We start from the raw sequence: 15,693 nt of genomic DNA on the forward strand, positions 1-15,693 counted from the left end.
TAATGACTAACAATGGGCCTGCGGTGCGTGTCATCATTACTCCTCTATGGGCCTCAGCCCAGTTACTGTAATGACTAACAATGGGCCTGCGGTGCGTGTCATCATGTACTCCTATATGGGCCTCAGCCCAGTTACTATAATGACTAACAATGGGCCTTGGTCCAATCACAATATCGACTTGCATGATTGATGGATATGAATAAAACGTCTTTATTATTTTAAAAGTTATATTAATTCAGAGTAAATGACTAAATAGCCCCTGACAAAATTGGACTAGAGAAAAAAAAGTCAAAAAGTAGGAGGAGAAGAAGAAGAGTGAAAGAAAATGTAGCAGATCGAATAATCAAATCACTCGAATCTCGCAGATGTCGATGAGAAATCCCCAGAAGATATTGCACAGAACAGAGCTTACTTCAAAACATGCAATGGATGCATTCGATGCTTAAAGTACCTTCTCTACTTCTCCATTTTAATCCATTTTATTTGTCTCGCTTCTTTTCTTTTTTTCACTAAATCCTCTCATTCAGCCGCTTCAACACTGATTCACTGCCCCTTTCTTTGTATGATTCAATGTTGAAACCTAGGAACAGTTATTAAATGGATCGTTTGCTTGCTTCCGAGGTTTTAACTTTGATATCATTATACTTTCATTTGGGGTGTTAAGAATTGGTATCTTCAATCTTGGGTCTGCAGACTGAGAGACCACTAATTAGTGCCTGCCAGGTGTTTGATGATTTGCCTGTGTGACTGTTTAAGTCTATTATCATAAACCGTCCAATCTAAATCTATCGTTAGTAAAGATTGTCTGCATTTGCCCGTTACTGCATCTTCGTCAGCTTCACGGTTTTAGAACACGTTTATAAGAAGAGGTTTCCACACCGTTATAAGAAATATTTTTTTCCCCTCTCAAAGAAGACAATTCTATCACACTTCTCCCGGTAGAGTCAAGAAACTATTAAACTTTCATTTGGGGTGTTAAGAATTGCTGTCATGAATGGTGGGTAAGAAGAAAGAACATGTGCCATGTAAGTTTGATATGAAGGGAGAACGTGGCCGTGACTGAGGGGAAACAGACAAATTTGGATGTGATAGTTTTTGTGTGGATTAAATCTAACTTCATTTATTGCTTGCGATTGGGACTGTAAAGCAAAATTAATTGGGACACCCTCCACACACCAACGGCTCTTGATTGCCATCTATTACGTTCTTGTTCTCAAACTACTGATTTGATTTGTAAAAGGGGGTTGCCCCCATTTGAAGTAGCTTATTTAAATTATTAACTAACTCAATGAAGTTTTGTGTAGGGCTGAATGTGTTGAGAACCTCAGACATTGATACCAATTTCCTTGTTTTGAATATACAGCCCTCTGTCACTCGATCTTTTCTTCTTTAAATAGGAATAAAACTATCAGAGTGAAATAAAGGCCCTGCAGTCTTGGTAGCTGCTAGTTTTTCATTTTTTCTTGTGAATATTTACATTGCTTCTGCTGCCATGTCAGAGCCTAGAAAGAAAGGGTGGGGGTGGCTGTTATGGCATTGATCACTGTATTGGTTCATTTACTAGACTGCTTTGGCAGTGAGTGAAAGAGAGAGCCTGGATTGTATTGGAAAGGCCACAAAACCCAAAAAAAAAAAAAACAAAAAAAAGAAGTAAAGGCCATTTCAACACCTCATTTCTTGCATTCTTGTTGGTTACCGTCAGTAGATATTCTCTATGTGGGATCTCTTAGTTATCTTCAATAAGTTGTAACGGCCCAAGTCCACCACTCGTAGATATTGTTTTATTTGTATTTTCCTTTTTAGACTTTTCCTCAAAGTTTTTAAAAGGAGAAGTTTCCACCCCTTTATAATGAATGTTTTTGTTCTACCCCCAACTGATGTGGGATCTCTCAATTGTCTTTGATAAGTTTGTTGTAAGGATTCAAACCAACCTACTGCTAGTAAATATTGTTCTCTTTAGGCTTTTTCTTCTAAGATTCTCCTTTTAAGATTTTTAAAACAAGTTTGTCAAAGAGAGATTTCCAACCCTCTATATAAAAAAAATTTCGCTTAGCTTGGCTAGGCTTCCCTGCATAACTCTTTGATAAGGATACATTACTTGTTTATAACCCCAAATCTCTCTGCCAGTCCTAAGATAGACGCCAAGAGGGAGAGAGAGAGAGAGAAAGGATCTGAGTTTGGGTATGGGGAAATGTGAAGCCGCTTGAGAGGCCTAATTTTCTTCTACCTTCTTCTTATAACCCAAATCATTTCCCATTTTTACCCATTTATCATCTCAATCCCACCATAATCATCATTATTATCATTTAAGCTTTAGAAGAAGAAGACATGAAAGGAACATACTGTTGTTGTTGTTGTTTTATATTGACTCTGCAATTAGCTTGTTGGGTTTCTGCAGCAACCACAACTTTTGCTCTCCTTCCTCATAAACAACAAGGTTCTTACAACTTCCTTTCCTCTTTTTGGTTGTTCAACCAAACCTCTCGGTAGCAGACGTATTTTAAAAACCTTAAGAGAAAGTCCAATATCTGTTAGCAGTGGGCGTGAACCGTTACATCTTCTTCTTTTAACTCAAATTGCTTGCTTGTTGCTGCTTCCAGGTTTCAATGTTGATTCTGTGAAGGCTGTTGAAGAAGGTGTAGTAAAAGAGGGAGAAGTTTATAGAGGGATGAGGAAAATAGGGTCGAGTCCGCCGAGCTGTGAGCACAAATGCTATGGTTGCACACCATGTGAAGCCATTCAAGTGCCTACCAACAACAGGCGCAGCCATGTGGGGATCCAATACACTAACTATGAGCCTGAGGGATGGAAATGCAAGTGTGGCCCTTCCTTTTACAGCCCTTGATTTGATTCTAAACCTGAGAGAGAAAATTAATAAGTATTAGAATAACCTCCCTTTTCCTTCAATTTTCTTTTTAATTTACTTCCTATATAAACAAACTTCATTCAAACTTCAATTTTGAATATCTTCGAGGTTTAGTGTTACTCAACCATCCTCGCCGGAGGCTTATGGAACCCTTGAACAGCCTCTCCTTAATCGAGGTTCGATTCCTTTTTGGAGTCTTTGAACAAAGTACACACTTTGTTTGACATTTGAAGGTTTAGGGCATAATTCTGATACCATATTAAGAACACGGATCTTCACACTGGTATAATATTATTTACTTTGAGTATAGTCTCTCATGGTTTTGCTTTGTGCTCTCTAAGAGGCCTCGTTCAATGATTTAATGATTTCTTAATTCGAAAGAACGTTTCTCCTATTAATTTTTGTATTTTTGTTATAAATCACTCGTTTTCAAAAATATTTTAAAATATTTTCTAATTTTTATATATATCCTTGCACTATCTTAAAAACTTGAAATATTGGTAATAAAAAGAAAAAAAGATAATAATAATAATTTTTTTAAACTTAATTTTGCATAAAACCCAATTGTGCTTTTAATAACTTATAATTTACAAAAACATAAAACAAAAAATGTAAACGTTTGTTTTTAAGAATTTTTGGTTGTATGAAAATTTTCAGCCAGATCACCGACATAAAATTGCTTCAAACAAAATATACTTAATTTTAGAGTTCCTATAATTGAGTCACCAAATAAAGTGTGCACATTGTTGATAAATGTAGTGTCTTCTAATTATTTTAAATTTTTCCAAGTCATATTTCAAACGTCGTTTCGATTCATTTATGTACTCCTCATTTATTCAAGTGTCACATTTATACTCAACTTAACTGTTATATTCACATTAATGATATTTTATTTAGTTTCTTCCAATTTTCAAAGCCGTAATAAAAATATCATTTTATTTTGTTCAATGACGAAATAGGAGATTGAACCGTCCATCTTAATCATTAAATTATACTCAATTTGAAATAAAAATATTAATTAATGCTTTATATCGATGTCACCGACCAACATCATGTTAGAATACCCACCAATATTTTTATAAATATATATATATATATATATATATATATATATATATATATATATATATATATATATATATATATCTTAGAGTTGGGAATTTAACAGTGAGAAATTTACACGTGGCAAGCATATGAGAAATTCAACCAAAATAAAAGTGGTGAAAAAAAATAATTCTCTATTATTGTTCTTATCTATAATGGGTCCCTAAATGAAATTTCAATACTCTTTTTTAAAAAATAAAATTCTATTTTTGCAAAGGACTTAATTATATAATATTAAGATAATTTTATGGGTAATGAAATAAAACAAAAAAAAATAGCATATAAAACTGATATTATTTGTTTTAGTCCGTTACGTACTAACGTCAACTAGGATTTTATAACACATTTATGAGAAAAAAAATTTCATACTCTTGTAAGTAATATTTCGTTCCTCTCCTAACCCATATAGGATCTTATAATCCACGCTTATTGGAGGTTTCCTTCTCCAACTGATTTGTGATGTGGGATCTCACAATCCACCATTCTTAGAGGCTCAGTGTCACGGTCATACTTGTCCAAGGCATGTCACCCATGGCCGCATGCTCGTGACATGCCGAAACCTTTGCTTTGTACTACTTTATTGCTTTCTTTTACCGTTTTCATGTTGTATTATTTCTTTCTTGTTTTCTTTAAGAGTATGACGTTTCGACGATGTCATGGCTACATCTGGTAGACATGAAATGCCTCAAAATGTACTATAGGGGAATGCGACTAGTTGTTAGATTATCCCTACTCGGAGGAAGGAATAGTTATATACTGTTTAAGTCTATTGTTGTTGCCTTTTTGCTTGCATGCTATAATATAACACCAATCTCTTTCTCTTTCTTGCTCTCAAAACTCTTTTTTCAAAACCTCTCTCCCTCGCTTTCTTCGAGACCCGAGGTTTGTATTCACGCTGTCCGACTATAGGCAACGTGACTTGAAGTAGTAATTAATTTAATAATATCGTAAATGGTTAAATTTGATGAATTAAAATTTTAGTCTCTCATTCAAAAGCTGAAAATAATTTATTTCCATTATTAAAATATTTATATTTTCCAATCATTTATTATTCCATTATTTGAAAAAACGTTTATTCTTCCACAAAGAATAAATATCATTTTCACTAAAAGGCAGATTGAAGGATAATTAAATTATTTTAATTATTATTAAAAAATTTATATAAAATCATTTTTCAAACTTTAAATTCATTTGTATTTTGTTTTTATGAATGTTTTTAAAAATTAGAAATTATCTCCAAAATTTAGAAACTAAACTAAACACTAATTAAAAAAAAAAAAAGGTAAATTTTAGAGGTTAAAAAAAAAAGGAATTAATTTTAAATTAGTGAAAAGAAATTACTAAAAATAATATTTTTTAATTATGGAATATAAATTTAATTAGATCCTTGTTTGTCAAATCGTTACGTGACAGTGCAGAGAATTCAGCGTTTGGATTAAGCGCTTTAGGGCCTCCGTTTTGCGTTCAACGACGTCGTTCTGTAGCGAAGAATCCGAAACCAAAAATAAATAAATAAATAATGGAAAAAGAAAAGAAAAAGGTATTTTCTTTTAATAAAGGATTGTAACTGTAAAACAATTTGCTATTTCCGCTTCGATTGGATCAAAGCTAGAGAGAGAGAACGAGAAAGCGAAACAATGGAGTTTTCTGTGTGTAATTCGGTGTTCTTCGTGTTCTTCTTCTATTGTTATCAACAGCCTTCAATTTTGTAGGATGAAAAACGATTCGGTTTCTGAATTCCTGCATCTGTTTCGTCTCTCGTTCTGACATTTCATTCGGCGGCCGATTTTTTTCTTCTTCTTCATGATCATCTGTCTGGCCTCCTAGTTGTCAATCCAAGGCCGTGACGGTGTGTCTGTCCTTTTCATCGTGATTTTGCGGCTTGGAGTTTTTTCTATTTCTTGTTTGTTGATTCTGCGTGCTTTGCATAATGGAGCCTCGAGTTGGAAACAAATTTAAACTCGGTCGGAAGATTGGGAGCGGATCGTTCGGAGAGATCTATCTCGGTTTGCTTTTTATTGGAGTTGTTCTGCTTTTTATGCGTTATCGTTTGTCGCCTTTTTAATTTGATTTTGTTATTATTTGTTTTCCTCAATTTCAGGTACTAATATTCAGACGAATGAAGAAGTTGCAATTAAGCTTGTGAGTGAATTTTGTGGAATTAGTCTGTTTCTGCGGCTGTCATTGAAAATTTATTGAGATGCCTGACAATCTGCCCTCTATATTTTTTGACCTCATCATTCTGTCCTGTCATTAATTTCTTCTTCTTCCCTTTTTCCCCCCTTTGAAATAGTCATGTATGTATGTTTGACTTGATTAGTTTACGTGTTAAAAACATTTGATTTGGTGCTCATAAAATTTGATCAGGACATAAATTAATACCTTAGTTTCAATCGATACCGTAAGTAACAGTGGCTGGAAAGTAGGGCTTCCTGAAGGGGGTTGTTAAGAGTTTGATTTGTCTAAAGCTAAAAAATCTTGACATGGTTTTGGTGCAGTCGGAAGACGTCTGAAAACTTCAAGAAAATTCGTTTGGTTAGGCATCTGTGTAGAATGGGTCTCCCCGTTGAGTTGGTTTCTGTTAGAATCTTCATAATGACTTAATGAGGTGGTGTTAATCATCAATAATCAGTGTTCTCGGTTCTCATGCAAAAGGTTGATGATAACACAACTACACAAGTACTTGGTATGGCCCTATGAGTTCAACATCTATAGTTCTCCCAAGCTTATTGATAATATGAAGTTACATAAGGGCCTTGCCATAGGAATTACGAAGAACTCCAATTGGCCATGTGGAAGATTAGTCATATGAACGAAAAAGGCGAGAATTTTGACACCAAGTTAGAGCTAAATATGTCCTCCCAAGCTTACTCACAGTAATATCAATTGTTAAATTTGTAAATGTAGGAATATGATGGATTTATGGATAGAAAAATATGGTCAAGAAACTTAAGAATTGCACCTGTCATGGATCAGATACTCGTTTATTTTATTATTTTTCAGCATTTAAGTTTAGTGCAGAATAACTTTTCTATGATAAGATGGGCTTAAATTATTGCTCTGTGACTTCGTTAGCCGTTGGCTGGAAGCTTGAAATTAGTTGCAACTTTCTCTTTTTGTTGTATGGACTTCATGATTCTATCAACGCAGTTGATTGTTGTTTCTTATTGCATAGTCTTTTACAATAACAAACAATATTTGCATGTCCTGAGATATTCCTCTTTCCAGGAAAATGTGAAGACAAAACATCCGCAACTGCTCTATGAATCAAAGCTATATAAAATACTACAAGGAGGAAGTAATAAACGTTACTCTCAACATTGTCTTATTTACAAGTTGCACACCTTATTATTCATGCTTGCAAACTCTTCCCAATTTGGACAGCTGGAATTCCAAATGTGAGGTGGTTCGGTGTCGAGGGAGACTATAATGTTCTTGTGATTGATTTGTTGGGTCCTAGCCTTGAAGATCTATTTAACTTCTGCAGCAGAAAATTGTCTCTCAAGACGGTTCTTATGCTTGCAGATCAGATGGTAACCATTTAATTGATTGAGTTCACCCACCTCTATGTCTACTTCATGTTCTTTTTTATGAATGCTCTTTGATATCTTTGTCGTATTTTAGATCAATCGGGTGGAGTTCGTCCATTCCAAATCCTTTCTGCATCGGGATATCAAACCAGATAATTTTCTTATGGGCTTAGGCAGACGTGCAAATCAGGTTTCAATTTTTTAATTTGTTGTAAGATTTCGCATTCGTGTTCTATTTTATTCTTTTCATCCAATGTGCTGTATCCATGTTGCCATAGGTCTACGCCATTGATTTTGGTTTGGCTAAAAAGTATAGAGACACATCAACTCATCAGCACATTCCTTACAGGTTAGTTGTTTATAATTAAGGATTGTTATCGTTTAACTCATGTTGGTGCTGTTTCATAGTGGATATATTTAAACTGTGTTTTATGAAGAGCTCAGATAAAGTATTCATTGTTGCTGGTTTTGGACAGTGTTTTCTTGTTGTATGAATTTTGTTGACAGGATATGAGTTATATAATATATGGTTTTAATGTTAAAATCTAATGCGCCTACTTCTTTCTTGATTAACTAACGCTTCCTTATCAGTGAATTAATTGTTAATTTTTGTACAACTTATACTGGGTCTGTATTAACGCTTAAGATGCTTTGACACCATGCCTGGCTTTTACTTCACTCTGGACATTCATTTAAGAAATTTCTTAAAACCTGTTTTCTAAAGTTTATTAGAATATTGCCTTTCTATTATCCTAGGGTAAAGTGTAAGATTGCCCATTTATTTGTTTGCTCAAAGTATTGAGGATTTACTTCCACGATAAGGGGTACGGAGTCAAAGTTGCAGTCTTTGTTGTCTCCTTTTGAAATTGTCATCTCTTGGTTATCATAATATTCCATGAGAAGCAGATATACTAATTCCCATTCAGAAGAGGGGGAAAAATGATTCTGCGGTTTACCCCACTGTTGCACTTTCCGTTTTCTGGGTCTGTTAGGATCTGGGGCTTTGAGTTAAATTGTAGGCCAAGGTCCTTTTTTTGACCCTTCAAGTTGGATGTGTATAAAAAGTTATCCCATGTCTCCTGGTGTAGGAGGGCTGGTAACAATACCACGAATGTATTTATTTAAAAAAAAAAAAAAAAAACACTTGGCTTTTATTGGTTGATCATGGTAATAATTGCTATTAGTTTGACAAATGTAACCTGCTGACAATTTTCAGAGAAAACAAGAATCTGACAGGAACAGCAAGATATGCAAGCATGAATACCCATCTTGGCATTGGTATGTCTTTTCCCCTTTCCGTATATTAGCTCACTCCTTCCCCCAATACACACGTAATAGAGCATGCATTGTGAACTGAAGAAAAATGGAAGAATTGTTGTTCGGTCTGGTTTTTTCTGCTTCCGTAAATTTCTTTCCTATTGTGCAGAACAAAGCCGCAGGGACGATTTAGAATCACTTGGATTTGTTCTTATGTATTTTTTAAGGGGGAGGTAAATACTTTTGTTTTATCGTCTGCGATTCTTTTATTGTGTAATGTGGAGTGGTAACCTGTCATCTTTACAGTCTTCCTTGGCAGGGACTTAAAGCTGGAACGAAGAAACAAAAGTATGAAAAGATTAGTGAAAAGAAAGTCTCCACTTCTATAGAGGTTAGATTATCCAGGTCTTTGGGTGGCATTTCTTGCTAATGATACTATTGTCAAATATTATGAAATCTAATTAAGATTATATTGACATATTGTTCTTCCTTAGGCGCTATGTCGTGGATACCCTACTGAATTTGCTTCATACTTCCATTATTGTCGATCGTTAAGATTTGAAGATAAGCCAGACTATTCTTATCTTAAAAAACTCTTCCGCGACCTTTTTGTTCGTGAAGGTTTGAATTTTATAATTCATTTGTTATTTTATAGTTTGTCGCTATACTGTTTTAACTTAAATAAAGGTATGATTTTTCAGGTTTTCAGTTTGATTATGTGTTTGATTGGACCATTCTGAAGTACCAACAATCTCAAATAAGTGCCCCACCTGCTCGTGCCTTCGTAAGTTTCGGAATGCATACGACATCGACCTTTCTTTGTGTAGCTATATTAGTTATCTATCCTTAATCCATGTAAAATTTAAAATTTCAGGGTGGTGCTGGACCAAGTTCTGGAATCCCTATGGGTGTAGCAAATGCTGATAGGCACCCTGGTGGTTAGTTCTGTTATTTTGGTTTTTCTTGAGTTCCATGTATCATTATATCTTGCTGGTTGAATATCTGAACGATAAAGTATCTTGAAGGTGGGGAGGAAGGTAGACCGCCAGCGAGTGGTTGGGTAACAACGGACCCCTTGCGAAGGAGAAACTCTGGTCCAGTTACAGGCACTGCAAATTTGTCAAAACAAAAGCCTCCGGCCATGAATGATCCCGCAGTTGCTAAGGAACCCATAGTGAGTACTTAATGATTACAAGCTTTGTTATGGTGTTCTTTTCATTTGTTTAAAACTTGTTATAATCCTATCCATCCAGCTACCAAATTCCAATATTTTACGTTCAAGTGGATCGTCAAGACGAGCTGCCATCACGAGCAACCAAGAGTTAGGCCTCCTTGGATGTGAAGCCGATCCATCTCGCCCTCCAGTTCCAGATCCAAGTTTAGGAGCTATACACAAAAATTCTAGTGCGCAAAGGCATTCTCCTGTCCTACCAGCTGATCAAAACCGAAACGTTTCAGGCATCAGAAACTTCGAGTCTACTCTTAGGGGTATCGAAAGCCTCCATTTTAGTAAAGATGAGAAGGTACAACATTAGCGGCTAACACTCGCTCGCTATCCATCTGTTGTAAATACGGTTTGGGGGTTTGTTATGCTTTCGTTTGTGATTTAGTGAAAGCAGCACCAGCAACTTGGGAACGAACATTTACTATCACAAAAATTCTAGGAAGAGGAGATTAATTACCCATGTGGCTCAACGAAACTTGTTCTCTTTTTACCATTTGTCTTCGGCGTTTCTTTTATTGAAATTCAGATGAACAAAATCTGTAATTAGTGTTTCCTTACCTATTGTAATGACTATCGGATCTTGTATGCTTATTTATCATTTTGATGACAATATTTCTTTTCCTTCTTTTCTGCAGCTATTTTACTTCGATCTTGTGCTTGGTAAATCAACCACAAAATTACAATACAGCATCGTCGCTATTAAAGTAGACATATTTATGAGTTATGTGAAGTAGGATAATGTAGGATGACACTGTCAGTGCTGACGATTACAAGATCCTATATTTTAACACAAGTCTCGAAGATCAAACGATGAATAACGTTCGTTTAACACAGGAAGACTATGGCAGCTTGCTGAGACATCAAAAATTGTCCCTTCCCACACCCCAAATAAAAGAAAAAACTAGCCAATAATTCGGTAAAGACAAGTTTTTATAACATGAAAAAAAAAAAAAAAAAAAAAAAAAAAAAAAAAGAAACCTCAACAAAAAAGGAGGCACATATTTGACCAGAAGGCAATTTGTGGGCACACCATTTCCGAGGTCACAAAAAGGTTCAAGAATATTTAATTTAAACACTAAACAGTAGAGCAAAAAGATATGAGGAGAAAAAGCTTGGTTGAGTGCTTCGGAGAGGAGAAAACCACGCCTCGTCGTCTACCACAGTATTTCCGTCCTCACAGGAGATCAGCAACATTTGCTGGCAGTTCTTCAATTAAGACATTATAGAACTTCTGAATGTCGAACAGCATTCTTTCATCATCCGTAGTTACGAAGTTGATGGCAACACCCTTTCTTCCAAAACGTCCACTTCTTCCTATACGATGAAGGTAATTCTCGGGTTGCGTCGGCAGATCAAAGTTAATAACAAGAGAAACCTGTTGGACATCAATACCACGGGCCAATAGATCAGTGGTTATGAGAACTCTAGATGAACCCGAACGGAACTCACGCATAATAATGTCACGGGTGTTCTGGTCCATGTCACCATGGGTAGCAGATACTGTGTGGTCACGGCTTCGCATCTTATCAGTGAGCCAATCAACTTTACGACGAGTATTCACAAAAATGACACTCTGGGTGATGGCCAAAGTCTCGTAAAGATCACAGAGTGTCTCAAGCTTCCAGTCTTCCTTGTCAACATTGACATAGAACTGCTTGATACCTTCCAAGGTGAGCTCGTCACGCTTTACAAGAATCCTAACAGGCTTGTTCATGAACTTCCTGGTGATCTCAAGGGCTTCAGGTGGCATTGTAGCAGAGAAGACACCAACCTGAATCTTGGATGGTAGCAGCTGGAAAATGTCATAAATCTACAATTGGGAAATACATATGAGGAGAGTTAGAAGATTGAAACCACACAGCTCGTAATCGTGATAAGTTCAAATGCAATGAGAAAAAAGTAAATCAGTGAGTTATGGATAAGGATTCTATACATCGAAGAATGATGAAGTAACAACTTACAATCGATAAATCATAGCACACCATATCAAAGCAAAACAAGTGAACAGCTACACCACTTCATCATCAATAATTCTCAGAAAAAATTGAAGAACATAGTATCCTACGTCATTATTTACATCTTTGAGAAATTACGACACAACTAAGAGAACTTTGAGAAATTATCACAACTAAGAGAACTCAAACAGAACCCAACATGTCCATTGTTGACAACTGATCAAGCACACTGTCAGGATGAAAATTCATAAGCACTAAATAGAATCTTAATGAAAAAATACAAAACAAATACTTCAGAAATGGAAAACAAAAGCCTGTACCATAAAAATTTAAAGCCAGAAAATGATTGAATAGACTTGCAAAAAGCTAAACTAAATTTATACCACAGTCCAGTTAACAATGTGTTCCCATTGTAAAGAGTGGAGAGAAGAAATATTAAAAACAATGTGTAAATAAACAGAACAAAGTTTTGACGCATGCAGGATGACAGACATGAAAGTAAAATGACAAACCTGATCCTTAAATCCACGAGAAAGCATTTCATCAGCTTCATCCAACACAAACATCTTAATGTAGTCTGGACGAAGTGATTGTCTACGCAACATATCAAACACACGACCAGGAGTACCAACAACAACATGAACACCAGCTTGAAGAATGCGTTGGTCCTCACGTACACTTGTCCCACCAACACAAGCATGAACCTTTACACCAAGATAATCACCAAGGGCTCGCATAACCTTCTCAATCTGTTGAGCAAGCTCCCTAGTGGGTGCCAGGACCAAAGCCTGGCATTGCACAAGACCATAATCAAGTTGCTGCAAAATGCCAGAGCAAAAGGTTGCAGTCTTCCCTGTTCCAGACTGTGCTTGTTGGATCACATCAAGCCCTTTGCAAAAAGGAACAATACCCCTTTGCTGAATTGCAGATGGCTTCTCAAAACCTTAAAAAAAATGAGATTGAAATTACAAACAATATAGTTACAAACCAGCGGAAGCAACAAAAAGTGTAAACTTAAAAACTATACATTTCATTTAATTATTAAACAATATAATGAAGAAAACAACAAACAACTTAAGGAGAAAATAAAGAGTACTAGATACCAACCATAGGCATAAATGCCTCTGAGGAGGTTTTCTTGCAAGCCCATAGAATCAAAGCTATCATAAACTTCATCGTATGAGGTGAAGAAATCCTGTCCATCCGATGAAAGTCTACATTGACCAAGTGATAAGAACAAATGATAGGGAAACTAGAATTAGGAGGTACCAAAAAAAATCATATAGATAATAAAATGCAACGAAGCTTAATAATATCACATACAGAAATTGTCTAGGATGTCTAGGACGTTTGGGAAAGTTCAAACAGAAAACTTACAACTCATTCATTTTGGTGTCATACTGACGGGCGTCAAATTGAGATCCTTCGGGAGCCAAACCAGCCATATCTGTATGCAGACATAATGCAAAACATGTGGTAGTTTGTGGTCATAAAACTTTTAAAGACATCTAAAACAAAGAAGCACACACCACCTTTAATTTCACAATACCAAATGAAAACGTGAACAACGTAAAAGAAGACGGCGCAGAATTTAAGCATATCACATCTCAAAAATAAAAATAAAAACAAGTTTAGCTGAAAAGTGTACACAAGGTTAATAATTCCATGGAATTTCCAATGATATCAACCCCTAGTTCGGCTCTTCCTGATCTTGAGGGCTTTCAAATTCATTACAGATTACAAATAAAGCACGTTATTTGTTACCATGTGAGAAGAAATAATGGTTTGTACGATTATATAACACTCATATTTTAATTTTCTGTTAATAAATCAATACTAACCGCCTAGCTTAGTGAAGTTTCTATTTTATTTCCCATTTTAGCTACCATCAAATGATCAAAACACAAAACTTTAGGCACATTCATTTCAAAACTTTCTGGATCCAAACAATACAAAGAATTTAAATTTCTTGACCCAAAACGGAAGGAAAAAGTTGGAAGAGAAAATGTAACAGAAAAGCCAAACTTGCACCCCAGACAAAGAAGAGTGCAAGCATTAAAGTTCTGTCTTCATCTTTTTGGGAGGTGTTTATACAAAACGAAGATAACTAACTGATGTATCAGAAAAATATTCCGGCATCAGAAGCCACTTCACTGCTCCCTAAACTCAATGAATTATTGGTGGACCATTAAGATAGTAAGGAAAATCTCCGCTTGGACTAGAATCAGAGGATAAAGAAAAAAGAGATGAGAAGAGAACTGAGGGGGAAACACTCATCGGATACTTCGCCTTAGTCAAGTTATTATTTTATTTCCCTTTTTAGCTACACCATCAAATGATCAAAACACAAAATTTTGGGCACATTTATTTCAAAACTTTGTGATTCCGAACAATACAAAGAGTTTAAATTTCTTGACCCGAAACGGGAGGTAAAAGTTGGAAGAGAAATGTAACAGAAAAGCCAAACTTGCACGCCAGACAAAGAAGAGTGCAAGCATTAAAGTTCTGTTCTTCATCTTTTTGGGAGGCGTTCAAACAAAACGAAGATAGCTAACTGATGTATCAGAAAAACCTTCCGGCATCAGAAGCCACTTCACCGCTCCCTAAACTTCATGAATATTGGACGACCATTAAGAAAGTAAGGAAAATTTCCGCTTGGACTAGAATCAGAGGATAAAGAAAAAAGAGATGAGAAGAGAACTGAGGGGGAAACACTCATTGGATACTTCGCGTAGACACGTCATCAAGATGAAACAACAAATCAATTTACAGAGCAGCGGAGATGTGACATACGAGCAATCCAACAAATTATTATTACAGAAGTACCACAGAGAAAAAAAAAGATATCCTCTGATACTGCCGCATACCCGTCATCCACCTCCGAGAGAGGCATTAGAGGAAAAGCTGGAGAGACCTCACAAATCCTTATAAGATACATGGTCGTCTAATTGTGATTGATTTTAAGATGGAACCTCAAATTTATCTAATACGGATCAGAAAGCCCAAACTGGTATTTGGTCCAAAAAAGGATCCAACCCAAAAAATAGTGAACTCAAAAAGGCACCAACCTGAAATGTCGAGGATCCAACATCGCAAGGATGAGGATGAAGAGACCTCACAATGCATAGGTTACTCCTTAATCAATTTTGAAATAGAACTTCATGCTTATCTAATAAAGATTTGGTCAAGTTTCTACACTCCAGCGCAAGTTGTCCAAATGATTATATAATCTTAACGCACTTTCTAAAAAAACAAACGCCATAATCATCATCTAAAACCTATTAATAGCTCAGAAACCGCAGATTCTAAAACAAAAAACACACACGGAGGAACAACGATCAAGTAAAAAAAAACAATAACAAAAAAGGTCGACAAATAGCGTAAAAGTGGATATCAGATCCCACACAAATGGATTTCAGAGATTACAACAATGTAAAAACTCACTCAATCCAACCAAGAGGACACCAGTAAGATTAATAAAAGTATAAACAGAGCGTTCGCCATGGATCAAACGATCAATATCAACAAGGACTATATGAAAAGGGTAGAGAGAAACCTGTAGATCAGTGAGACGACGATGGATTGGAAGAAGAATGGAAAGCGTTTGAAGATAGCGAGAGATCCAAAAACTCCTCGGATCTGCGCCGTGGAGTTGAAACGGAGGCTGATGCTTAAGGACTGAAGTTATAATGGGAGGGCGTTTAGGTTTTCTAAGGCGGCCCTCTGGCCTTTCGGATTCTGCTCCAAATATGCGTG

The 15,693-nt window shown here is 35.9% G+C and overlaps 3 protein-coding genes and 1 non-coding gene across 4 annotated transcripts; 2 read left to right on the forward strand and 2 right to left on the reverse strand.

The window, feature by feature from the left end:
* The first annotated feature begins 275 nt into the window (after positions 1-275).
* LOC111790019 (EPIDERMAL PATTERNING FACTOR-like protein 6) lies at positions 276-3,175 on the forward strand. Its single transcript, XM_087122045.1, has 3 exons — positions 276-447; positions 1,305-2,437; positions 2,601-3,175. The coding sequence occupies exons 2-3, from the start codon at positions 2,329-2,331 to the stop codon at positions 2,843-2,845; spliced, it is 354 nt and encodes a 117-aa protein (XP_086978171.1). The 5' UTR covers positions 276-447; positions 1,305-2,328; the 3' UTR covers positions 2,846-3,175.
* Positions 3,176-5,538: 2,363 nt separating this feature from the next.
* Positions 5,539-10,607, forward strand: LOC111791184 (casein kinase 1-like protein 2). The gene is made up of 14 exons (XM_023672431.2): positions 5,539-5,976; positions 6,072-6,112; positions 7,199-7,268; positions 7,355-7,503; positions 7,595-7,690; positions 7,779-7,849; positions 8,717-8,778; positions 8,927-8,990; positions 9,064-9,148; positions 9,252-9,378; positions 9,459-9,541; positions 9,632-9,695; positions 9,783-9,931; positions 10,011-10,607. The coding sequence occupies exons 1-14, from the start codon at positions 5,901-5,903 to the stop codon at positions 10,290-10,292; spliced, it is 1,419 nt and encodes a 472-aa protein (XP_023528199.1). The 5' UTR covers positions 5,539-5,900; the 3' UTR covers positions 10,293-10,607.
* A 315-nt stretch (positions 10,608-10,922) lies between these two features.
* On the reverse strand, positions 10,923-15,636 carry LOC111790922 (eukaryotic initiation factor 4A-8). The gene is made up of 5 exons (XM_023672051.2): positions 15,494-15,636; positions 13,315-13,384; positions 13,045-13,151; positions 12,450-12,880; positions 10,923-11,792 (listed from the first exon to the last, which is right to left on the reverse strand). The coding sequence occupies exons 2-5, from the start codon at positions 13,380-13,382 to the stop codon at positions 11,157-11,159; spliced, it is 1,242 nt and encodes a 413-aa protein (XP_023527819.1). The 5' UTR covers positions 13,383-13,384; positions 15,494-15,636; the 3' UTR covers positions 10,923-11,156.
* Positions 13,941-14,049, reverse strand: LOC111791926 (small nucleolar RNA snoR98). Its single transcript, XR_002814714.1, has one exon. It is a non-coding gene; the product is annotated as a small nucleolar RNA snoR98 (small nucleolar RNA).
* Positions 15,637-15,693: the final 57 nt, after the last annotated feature.

Source organism: Cucurbita pepo, chromosome 3 (genome assembly GCF_057944985.1).
Source record: "Cucurbita pepo subsp. pepo isolate OVF chromosome 3, ASM5794498v1, whole genome shotgun sequence".
Taxonomy (NCBI): domain Eukaryota; kingdom Viridiplantae; phylum Streptophyta; class Magnoliopsida; order Cucurbitales; family Cucurbitaceae; genus Cucurbita; species Cucurbita pepo.

What these genes read in the sequence shown, in the direction of transcription:
- LOC111790922 (XM_023672051.2), bottom strand. Translation starts at nt 13,382, where the DNA reads ATGGCTGGTTTGGCTCCCGAAGGATCTCAATTTGACGCCCGTCAGTAT. An exon ending in GACACCAAAATGAATGAGTT is followed by an intron (nt 13,152 to 13,314) that starts GTAAGTTTTCTG and finishes TGGTCAATGTAG; the next exon opens with ACTTTCATCGGATGGACAGG. An exon ending in CAGAGGCATTTATGCCTATG is followed by an intron (nt 12,881 to 13,044) that starts GTTGGTATCTAG and finishes ATTTTTTTTAAG; the next exon opens with GTTTTGAGAAGCCATCTGCA.
- LOC111790019 (XM_087122045.1), top strand. Translation starts at nt 2,329, where the DNA reads ATGAAAGGAACATACTGTTGTTGTTGTTGTTTTATATTGACTCTGCAA. An exon ending in CCTTCCTCATAAACAACAAG is followed by an intron (nt 2,438 to 2,600) that starts GTTCTTACAACT and finishes TGCTGCTTCCAG; the next exon opens with GTTTCAATGTTGATTCTGTG.
- LOC111791184 (XM_023672431.2), top strand. Translation starts at nt 5,901, where the DNA reads ATGGAGCCTCGAGTTGGAAACAAATTTAAACTCGGTCGGAAGATTGGG. An exon ending in TAAAATACTACAAGGAGGAA is followed by an intron (nt 7,269 to 7,354) that starts GTAATAAACGTT and finishes CAATTTGGACAG; the next exon opens with CTGGAATTCCAAATGTGAGG. An exon ending in TAGGCAGACGTGCAAATCAG is followed by an intron (nt 7,691 to 7,778) that starts GTTTCAATTTTT and finishes ATGTTGCCATAG; the next exon opens with GTCTACGCCATTGATTTTGG.